Source organism: Hippopotamus amphibius, chromosome 8, assembly GCF_030028045.1.
Source record: "Hippopotamus amphibius kiboko isolate mHipAmp2 chromosome 8, mHipAmp2.hap2, whole genome shotgun sequence".
Taxonomy (NCBI): Eukaryota; Metazoa; Chordata; class Mammalia; order Artiodactyla; family Hippopotamidae; genus Hippopotamus; species Hippopotamus amphibius.
In genome coordinates this window covers 98,616,488-98,628,132 of record NC_080193.1, presented here as the reverse complement: position 1 = coordinate 98,628,132, position 11,645 = coordinate 98,616,488, and the positions used below count along the sequence as shown (strand labels likewise).

General features: G+C 40.1%; 1 protein-coding gene across 1 annotated transcript in view; it reads left to right on the top strand.

Moving 5' to 3' along the window:
• The first annotated feature begins 523 nt into the window (after positions 1-523).
• Positions 524-11,645, top strand: part of CPO (carboxypeptidase O) — a 131,569-nt gene continuing 120,447 nt past the window's right edge. The window contains 1 exon segment of the mRNA XM_057746503.1: positions 524-599. Coding sequence (XP_057602486.1) covers positions 524-599 — 76 coding nt within the window.

Below are 11,645 nucleotides of genomic sequence, written 5' to 3'. Positions count from 1 at the left end.
GTTCTAAAGAATTTCACTCAAGGTAAGAGACATATATCATGTGACTAAGACCCACTGGGAACAGCCACATATACTGTCAGCTGATTTTATGTGTACCTCACTCTCAGGAGGTTTCTCCAGGCAGCAATAAAATTTCCCTGGCAGGTGAATGGCAAAATCAGCCCGCCTGCCTTTATTTTCTACTTTTGCTCCTTGTACCCAGTTTTCCCCATACTTGCCCATTTTGCAACTCTGCCACTCTGCCGCTTCCATCTCCGGCTATTTCATTACACTGGAAGAGGGAAAGGAAATTCCTAAGTTGCTAAAAAATGCAATGAAGGGAGAAAGACATGGAATTTATTAAATATATAAAGACTTTCATCTTGTCACAAGTTTTAAGTTAAATTAGACAAAAAGCCAATGCTATCATATTCTAGGACCTTTGAAGGGCTTCAATGTCACACTCATCAAAACATGTTCCATCTACCTTATTAAATGCTAGTCTCGAGGAAAATCAATTAAAGATAATTGAAATGGAGGGGCAATGCCCTCTTGCCAGCTGGAGGTTCACATAAAGTTGCATCCACCGCTGCCGCTCCTGCTGCTGCTGCAGGCCGTCGGTAAAACGCGGCTCTGTGATCCACAGCCGTTTTTCTCAAAGCACTCTCCCAGGCTGGGGTAGTGAAATCTGAACAAGTTTTCCAGTCTTAGCCTCCTATTTTGCTCAATAATATGTCTTGGGTGATCTTGGGTAGACATGTGGCTTTAAAGAAAAACAGAGGCGACCAAAGACGTGCTGGTCACACTTCTGAGAATTTACTTGCTCGTTTTAAAAAAGGTTGTACTATATGCTTTTCTAAGCCACAGTATCTCACATGGCAGTCTTTGTCCTAGAACTACAAGCCGAGCAAAACATTTCTCAAACTCGTGTTAACTGTGATCTTGATATCAATCTGGGTTTTAAAATTTTTTTTTAAAATCGTGGTAAAATACACATAAAATTTACCATCTCTCTTAATCATTTTTAAGTGTACAGCTCAATGGCGTTGTCTATTTACATTATTCTGCAGTCGTCACTACCGTCCATCTCTAGCACTCCATTCATCTTGTAAAACTGAATCTGTACCCATTAAACAATAAGCCCCATTCCGCCTTTCTCCAGACCCTGGCAATCACCGTTTACTTTCTGTCTCTATGAATTTGATTACTCTAGGTACCTCACATGGGTGGAATCATACAGTATTTGTCCTTTTGTGTGATGGCTTATTTCATTTAGCTTAATGTCCACTGTGTTCGTTCATGTTGTAGCATGTATCAGAATCTCCTTCCTTTTTGAAGTCTAAATAATATCCTATTGTGTGTGTGTGTATATATATATATATACACCACATTTTGTTTATTCATCCATCCATGAACACTTATGTTGCTTACCTTTTGTATCGTATTGTGTTTTTTTCACCCCCAGAAACTTGTTATTCTCTTGAGTGTTAAAATGTTTTAAATGTTGGTTTCTTATTTCTAGAGCATTTCCTTATCCTAAAGATTATCTATTGTCTATCTATCTATCATCTATCTATTTATCATCTATTATCTATCGTCTCTCCTAAGAATCTTTAGTTGTTTTTTTTAAATTAAGTACATGTCACTATACTATATTTTGTGCATCCTTATATTCTTTTACTGTGGACTTAATTTTTGGAAATTGCAAAAACTACAGAGGACGAATTTGATGAATTGAGAGTGGGTGATTAGGTAATAATAGTAATGACCATTTATTAAGTGTCTACTATATGCCAGGCACTGTACTAGCATTTCACACCCATAATCTCATTCAGTCCTATCACCAGCTTGTTTGGTGGTTATTAATAAATATTAATATTCATTTTATAGATGAGGAAACTGATGCTCAGGGGCTTTAAGCTTTAAATGACTCTCCCAGGAGTGCACAATGAGAAAAAAGACAGAGCTAAATCTGCAACCCAAGTCCTTCTGAACCCAAAGCTCATACATGTATCATTACACCATTATTTCTAAAACTTTCCTGATGATTATAATCACTTGCATACTTGATGAAAATACAAATTCCTTGGCCCTAGCCCAGATATACCAATCAAAATCTGAAACGGAGAGGCCTGAAAAAAATCACACTGCTTGGCATCATGGTATCTCCACCATATTTTCATTAAACATGTGATATACATTTAAGGTAAAGAGATTGTGTTGTGCACAGCTCTGAGGCACTTCCTACAACAGATACTAGAAATGTTATGAGCGTTAGTTATTGGAATGATAATACAAGTTTCAAAATCATTTCTTTGGAAGGCATATTTGAATGTTCTATTTTACTGTCACTAAAATGAACAGCCTCATTGCTCTGTAGGCACAACTCATGGCATTTTATAGTGGAAAGGGCAAGACAGTCCTGACCTGGGGTCCTGGGTAAGACTTTTACTTCTCAGAGCCTTGGTTTCTTGATCTGTAGAATGGGAATACTAATACCCAATTTGAAGGACTAGAAATAAATGTATATATACCTTGTCATGTAGCAGATGCTTAATTGGTGGTTGTTATAATAACAAATAATATTTAATTATATTATTATAATATATTATAAATATATATAAAATATTAAAAAATATAAATAGAATATATATTAAATATAATATATAATATGTATTAAAATATATAAATATTAAGTATATTTTATAATATGGATTGATAATATTTATATGTAAAATATGTAAAATTTTATAAAAGATATTTATAGATAAGTATATTACATAATATAAAATATATTCTATTATAATAAAATAACATTATTATACTATATTAATATAATATAACATTATATTAGTAATAATATTATAATATAGCAAATTTTCTACGGTGATTGTAAACGTGACCTGCAGCCCTTGGCAGTGATCCTTATGTAATGAGCTAGTCTACCAGGGTTTCCAGTTGAATTAGGTCTGGAGCTGAAATCTTGAAAACTGTGTGTAGAGCCGCTTCTATACCTATCTCGTGTAGATACAGGGAGGTAGTGGGGCAGGGTGCTGCAGTATTTTAGAAGGAATGTTACAGTGGAAATAGTAAGAAACGAATAAAAATGTCCCCTAGGTGGTGCTGCATCATCGTGAAAGTGTAAGTGAGAAACTTGGTATTTTTAGAGGTGACTTTCTTCTGGTTTGAATTTCAAATAAGAGCAGGACAGCTCCCTGAAATGTCTGGGAAAAAATGATCAGGAAGAAAGAGTCTTTTTAGCAGGATTGTGTATACAATACTCTTGCTGGTGAGGCCCCCTCAGGTGTTGGGTTTGCTGTAGTTGGAAACAGGAAGTGGGGTCAGGCCAACTTTTATTCATTCGCCGTTGGAGCTGTGGCTGATTTTAACAGATAGAGAACGATTTATAACTCTGCCGTGAGGGATAGTTTAGCCTGGGATGTTAGTGCTTGCCCCTCCATGGACTATGGAATTTGAGGGATGTGAGGACCCCTGGAATATTCAGATAGAATGTGCTAATGAATTTTAACAAGAATAGTCCTTTACTGTTTTGTGTGTATCACTGTGCATTTCTCAGCTACACTCATCCTTTCCAACCTCAATTTCTGGGCAACCCATTTTTCTTTCGGCATCAGAAGCGATAGCATCTGGGAAGTGAATCTGATGAATTCTGTCTGGCAACCAACATCTTTCAGACTGCCAGATCCTGGGGGAGGAAACTGAGATGCTCGGGAGTTGGTTCAGGGCCAGATATACCTGTCCTTGAGGTCCCGGTGATGGGGAAAGGACACTGGCCAAATGTGATGCAGAACTTCTGAAACTGCATTTCCTGAGTTCATTTCCATTTTGGCAAAATGTGACTTTGGTTTCCAAGGGAAAGAGTTCTCATGTATTAAAATGTCTCAATTGCTGAAGTTGCTTTGTGTCCCCCCAAAAGCCTTCTACCATCAATCCCCGTCTCCCAACACATTATCAAACGTGGTGTCTTTGGAAGGTAACCATAGCAACTAAGCTTATTCAGAAATGACTGAATCTAGGCAATAAAGAGAGAGGTAACCCCATGGTATTTTTTACTGTAAACTCACAGGACACTCTTGATTCTAATATTTGTATATGCTGAGTACTCTTGTCTATGAACACGGTACTGTATGACTTTAAGACACCTGATTCTTACAACCACCCTATGTAGTAATCATTGTCCCTTTAAAAACAGTTGAGAACATTGGAACCGGAAATTTTGATGACTGGTCCATGGTCATACAACTAGTTAGATCAGCTGGACCCTGAAATCAAAGGGCCTCCTATATGTTATAAATGCACCGCCTTCTAAGGAAAGCTAGAGAGGTCTTTCATTGTCCATTTTGCAGATGGTAAAAATGAGTTACAACCTAAATGCCCATCAACAGATGAATGGATAAAGAAGATGTGGCACATACATACAATGGAATATTACTCAGCCAAAGAAAGGAAGGAAATTGAGTTATTTGTAGTGAGGTGGATGGACCTAGAGACTGTCATACAGAGCGAAGTAAGCCAGAGAGAGAAAGATAAATACTGTATGCTAACTCATATATATATGGAATCTAAAAAAAAGGTACTGATGAACCCAGTGACAGGGCAAGAATAAAGATGCAGACGTAGAGAATGGACTTGTGGACACAGGGTGGGGGAGGGGAGCAAAGGGGAAGCTGGGACAAAGTGAGAGAATAGCATTGACATATATACACTACCAAATGTAAAATAGATAGCTAGTGGGAAGTTGCTGCATAACATAGGGAGATCAACTCGATGGTGGGTGATGACTTAGAGGGCTGGGATAGGGAGAGTGGGAGGGAGTCACGGGAGGGAGGGGATATGGGGATATATGTATAAATACAGCTGACTCACTTTGGTGTACAGCAGAAACTGGCACAACAGTGTAAAGCAATTATATTCCAATAAAGATCTTAAAAAAATGACTTACAGAAACATGGAAATTGTTCGAGGCAGCAGCAGAGCTGCAGAACCTCAGTCACCATCCCACCAACACCTTTCTGTTGTATACAGCTTTAGAACTCCCAAGATTATCTCATCTGATGCTCATAGCTGGTCTTTGTTACATCTACTTACAGATGAGGGAATTGATACATTAAATGGTTAAATGACATTTCCCAAGGTCACAATTATTATATTGAAGAAAAGAAACCAAATCCATCTCTAATTTCATGCTGCCTTCCTAGATTTGGTGCTTTAAAAATATTTCATCCATCCACCTTTCCATCCATCCGCCTATTCATCCATCTCACAAGAATTTATAAATGTATCAGGCACCATGTATTAGGTGTGGTTGACAAGGTTTTCAGGATTAAGTTTAATTCATCAGAGATGAATTTTACTATACTGTATATAATAAGACCATCTTTGACTTGAGTGTTGTGGAAATATTATTTATGAGTATAAACTTTTAAATGTGGGAATTATATATTCTAATTAATCTAAAAAATGCATGCTATATATGCTATAGATATGATATCATAAGTTTATCTCTATAAATCGCCTAAAATGATCACAGGGGAGGATGTTATGTTTAAATTTTTTAGTTAAGTCAAAGGCTGATACAGTCTCAAAAGCGACTGACCTGTAATCCTAGCTAGAGCCACCCACCATACAAGGGAGCCCAGAGTGTGGAGAGGGAGCGGGGGGGACGGCCCCTGTCCTGCAGGTCATGACTGCTGGCTTGGACACGTTGTTGACTCAGTGAGGTAGAGGCACAACTCAGAGTGTGATACTCAGAAACCTTGACTCAGAATTCTTTTGAGAGCTTGCTGTGAGTCCTTTGAACATTGCGGGGCTTGGAGGTAGGATCCTGACTCTTGCCTGAAACAGCCCGAAGGCAGGAGGTTGCCTGGAGTTGCTTGATGGCAGAGTAAAAGCAGAGAGCAGCAGGAGAGGGCTTTAGGCTTCCAGGTTTCGCTGGGGAGGGGGAAGGCATGGATGTATAATCTTTTCCATGGATTAAACAGATGCTGAGGAAGATGGCAGGACTGAGTCATCCTGAAAAGCATTGCCCTAGAGGACTTCCTGCCAAGGCACAGCAAACCCAGCAAAAAGAGGCCATGTGAGGTCTTCCCAGGCAGCTTGAGAGCACGTTGTGAGGGTCAAGGAAGCGACAATGTGGCGTCAGGGGGCTGCAGCCAATGGAAAGGGGGTGTCTCTTAAGAACACCTCAAAGTGGAGGAACCCGCGTTTGTGCACCTAACACACAAAAAAGGCATCTTCACAGAATACGAGGTCACAGGTTAATATTAAGACCTTGTCCCTGTACCTCTTGTCTCTCCTCTCCGTCCTGACCCCGCAGGAGCCAGAGGCAGCACAGTGAGGGGGGCAGGAGGAGTGAAAGAAAGAATAAGGTGGACAAACAGCAGAAGAAGAGACACTGCTCCTTACTGAGCAGGGGCGGAGGGAAACTTAAACTGGGTGAGAGGTTAGTATTTTGAGAATCAATCAGTAGATGGACTTTTTAATACCTGAAAATGAGACTATTCTAATATTCAAGTGTGGCCCCAAATGTTCCAGTATATGCTTGAGGTATCCTTGCCAGGGGAGGAAGGAAAGCTGTCAGAGCCGGCATGATGGGCAGGGGATGGCAGAAAAATTGAGCTGTTTCCAGTCTAAGTACTGGTCCAGCCCCTACGATAGGCTGTTTCACTTCATGAAAGCCTTCCTAGTGCATGAGACAGTTTCAGAGGAACCACTCACTGGCTTTCCTTCCCTCGTTCCTTCACCCCCAGCAGCTAGGCACATTCTAGAATTCATATCCTATGTGTGTGTGTGTGTGTGTGTGTGTGTGTGTGTGTGTTTCTCTTAATTTCTGGTTAAAGAAGCATCCCTCACCCTCTTCTGCTTGGTTTCACATTTTTCACTTTAGGAGAGAGAATACTTTTTCCATAAATTGCAGGCTAGAGCTGCTAACTCCCTCTAGGTGACTTTGTTGGGCCTTCAGGGTGAGGTTAGACTCTGAAGGGAGTAAATATTACAGTTAGAAAAAATTATCTCTTGCAATAAAATATCCTCTGCTATTGCTTATAATAGCACATAGCATTATGTGGTGCAGGGCCCAAACAAGGAGTTCATCTGCAATTATTAATGCTTGCCGGGGAAAGGATTTTTTTGTTTATTGTTTTATTCGTGATTAACCGGCACTGTAATGATAGGGTTATAGTGATAACAAAGTGACAAATGAAAATGTTTGAGGTGTAAATTGTAGGCAAGATGCTAACCCTAGAACCTGAAAGTTTCAAAGGCAGGGAGTCTATTCTGTGTCGGGGGGTGGGGGGGTTTCTTGGGGAAAAGGGGAGGAAGAAGGGGATAAGATTACCCTGAATACGTGACTATGGATGGGGCAGGAGTGACCCGGGTGCTCCTCTTCTGTCTTCCAAAGGCTGCTTTGCATTCAAGGTCAGGAGTGCTCAGGGCTCCCACAAGCCTTTTCCTTCCTTCAATCCCTCACACTGAATGAGAATTAATCATTACCAGAGCTACAATAATCTTTCCTGCTTGTGAAAATCCACGTGAAATTGTTTCAGAGAGGCCGTATTTCTCTCTCAGAAGTTCCAGAAAAAACTAGCTTCCCCAGGACTGACCTCGAGTCATCAACACCCCCCGTTTCCCACCCTCTCGACTCTGCAGCAGTGTTTGCTTCCACGGCTTATGACTTTCCCAAGGTTTCTGGGCCTGGTCCAGCAAACAGAAAATGTATCCCCTCCACTTGAGGGAGCAAATTATGTTGAATCTCATCAGTCGCAGCAAATCTTCGTATCTTCAGCCTTTGCATTTAGCTGTGGTTTTCACAAATGGTTAAAAGTGCCTCACAGCTAACACTGGTGAATGAGGCTCATGAAATGAAGTTAAACCCTTCTTGGTCAAATGTAGGCATAAAGAGATCATTTTCTCCTGAGATATAAACCCTAGCTCTGGAAGCAGTTGCAAAAGGGAAATGCACCAGATAGTTTGAATGAGGTCAACATCATGGGAGTGAGTATAGGGTGAGTCTCCCAGGGAGACTATTGTAAGCCCAGACCCACATCTACATCAAGTGTAATAATAGCCACTGTCCCTTTGCATTTCTCTCAAAGGTTAATTAAATTAGAGCCTACAACTTGGAGATATATATTATTATGCCCATTTCACAGATGAAGAACCCTAGACTTAGACTTACCAGCCATGTGACTTTGAACGAATTATTTAATCTTTCAGATTTGATTCCAGAGCCATATATGACACAGTACATAACTTCATACCAATCAAACAAAAAAGGCAAGTCATTTTCAAACAAATGTCATCAAATTTCTCTCCTTTTATACTAGGATCTGAAGGTACCAACTGATAATCATGAGGAATTTTTTTTTCATTTTTGAATGAATTTCTTCATGGTTTTAAAAAGACCTTCTCCCCACCCTGTTTTCCTTTCCTTATTTTTTTTTTTATTTTTATTTTTTTGTATTTGAACTGTAGGGAGGTAGGGTGGGGGTGAAGTGGGGGTGAGAGGAAAGGCCACTGGACTGAGGATCAAGCTTTCAGCCTCCAGCTCTCTCATCAAACTTCTCTGGGGCTTGGTTTCCTTGTCTCTATGACAAGGAGGTCAGATGGAACGTCTCTAAGATGTGCATGTCTCTCTTCTTTAGAAATCATTAGCATGAGCCCAGATTTCCAATTCCAGCTTTTGGTCAAAGGTCCTTTCCCATTGCCTCCAGCCACGATTTAAGCTCCTAGAAGAATAGGCTGTCCTCCGGGACTAAGAATACGCAGTGCTTCGTAAATCAAATTCAACATTAAATTGCACTACAAACAGAAAGTTGTACACAGTTGAAATGCTGGCAAATGGGACTTAATGAGCTCCATATGCCTGACCTCTGGGAAGAAATGATTTGGGGAACTGTAGCTGGAACTGGAAGAGTCTAAGGGCATCAACATCTGGTGTGAGTTACTCAGAGTGAAGGGAATCGACCGCATTTTTGTATGATTGCCAAGCTTGGGAAAGCAGAAATACCGTGTAATCTGTGTGCTCACCTGCTGAGATCACGCTGACAGGTTTCCAAACTTGTCCTCACTTCTCAGGACTTCCTTCCTGCAGCTCTCTCTCGGGCTTCTTGTGCCCTTGAGGCCACGGGGGTTTAGGTCTGCCCTGCTGAACGCAGGCTCTCTTGTTACATAGGTCAGTGAATTTGACTGACCACTTGTACTTGTTTTGGTTGACTCTGCAACTCCTAAAGGGGCTTACCTAAAACCCAGGTCTGACAGGGTCATTTCTCTCCCTTATTCAAAAAATTCAGGACTCATGGCTTAATGCACATATTCCATGCTGTCAAGTTGGGCTTGCACCTGTTTTTTGAGATTCCTGGGTCATTATTCCCTATCCTTGGCATCCTGTGCTCTAGCCACATTCCAATCTCATCTCCCCAAGCCTTTCCACCTGCTTTCTTCTCTGCAGCATCCCTCCCACCCCGTCTCCACCTGGAAAGCTCCTGATAGATGCAGTTTGAACAACACATGCCCTGGGAGGTCTCTGCTCACTCACTGCCTCCCCATTTACGATTCATCTTTGCCATTTCTGTGTTCCCATAGCCCTCAGACACAGTTGGGGCAAGAAAGGAGAGATGTATAATTGCACCCACCTCCCCCCATACATTGGAGAGTTTTTCATGAGTGAAAATATTCCCTTTATCTTCCAGAGTAGAGTATAACTGTCTCTCAGTAAGTGTTTATTGAGTGAACAAATGAATGAAGAGAAAGTCTTTGGAAACCAATCAGGGTCTCAGTCTTTTGAAGCTTCTCCACCATAATGCTCTTGATTATCTTGTTTATGATAATTTATAGCTATTAGGCACTCATGCCACACTAGCATCCTTTTTGAAGGCTGCTGTTCCAGGACAGGAAAACAACAAACGCTCCTCTGACCTTGGGAAGTTGCTATGGAACAGCACAGAAAGGACCAAACCAGTAGACATGCTTGTCTTCGCAGAATGCCGCTGCTCCCCGAGCTTGTGAAGCACATGGATGGACACTGGTCTGAGAGATGTGCTTTGAATGCAGTCATTGCCTGTGGACAGTCTTGCAAACCAATAAGTGTCCCAAATTAGAAACTGGCCAGGCAGTCATTTAGGTCTTCCTTTGTAAAAAAAGGATTTAATTCTGATCTTTTTATTCTTACCTTTGTTTCAATTTATCTCCTAAACCGCAAGACACCCAAACCATGAATCAGCACCTATCTTCTTAATATCAGGCTCTGAAGATAAAGAATGAATTCATATTTTGGAGATTCCTAGCATTGGTTATTTGAAATAAAAATTCAAAAAAATTGGACTTGATAGCTTTTGAATACATTTTTTATATGATCCTTGCAACAGTTGTGAAATGGACTAGGCAAAAGTGAAAATGCCTGTTTTATAGATGAGCAAGCTGAAGCTCAGAAAGCATGCGTGACTTGTCCAAAGTCACACAGCTGGGAGATGGCTGTGCTAATACCTGAACCTGCTATGATTATGTAGGTAGTACTACCTCTTATTACAAGGATTTATGAGAAGACACGCACATTGTAGCAGAATATTTTTGGCAACCTTTGTACCTCCTTAACTTCCCAAGGCAAATGATCCATACTGGGTAACTGGTTCCTCAAAGAACTTCTCTGAGTCATTTTCATGGTCTAATGAGAGAAGCATCTATGAGGGGAAATGGGGTTAAGAAAGGGAAACAATGAACATTGGCCATTTGTTTGGTAAAAGTTTGACACAATGTAATTGAAATTACCTGGAGGGAAAAACATTGTGAGAGTGTGAGTTTTTGTTTTGCATTGTTTTGTTTTTTAACTGAGATTATCCCCTTTCTCCATCCTCAGAGAGCTTTAGACAGCACTGAAGATGATCGGATTCCATTTATCTGACTAACTTTTTAAGAAAAGGTGAGGGTGGTAAATGTGTTAAGCACTTAGTTAAAAACAATGAACAATTTAAAATTCAGTAAATTGGGTGTTCCGTATTTAGCCTGCACTTGTTAAAATAATAGAATTTGAGGGTTTAAAACATAGCTTGTTTCAAAATGATGCATGAGTTCCCAAAAACCTTGTTTAACATATTGCTGGAATAATGCATATGAGATGGTTAAAAATGGAAGCAGAAAAAAAAATCCCCAACACCCTTAGAGGAATTTGCAATTCATAAAGTTACCGCCAATTTTGCATTATAGTTGCCATGGTAACCGTGCTAGGCTTCTGCTCAAATGTTTCTCAGAAGGGGAAGGAATAGTATATAATAAGCTCTTCAAGTGTAATTTTTTTTATTGTAGTTGAATTAGTGTGTAATTCTTATGTGAGTATTTTAGTAATCCATGAATGTGCACTCTAGCTATGGTTTTGGTTTCTTGACTCCATATGTTTAAGCCATGTATGAAAAGTTGCTGGCCACTAGCAACACTTGGTAATTTATTATAAAAATATTAACAAAAAGCATTATCCACGGTAATTAATTATAAAAGCGAAAACAAGGAAGAATTTCAAATCCGACTCTAGTAAATTTCCCAGACCAAAGCATCAGCGTGCTTATTGATTCAAAGTGCTTTCAGCCAAGCTTTTAGGCTACATTCACAAGTCACCCCTTGCCTCCTCTACCCTTTTCTTCAGAAAAGTCCTACAT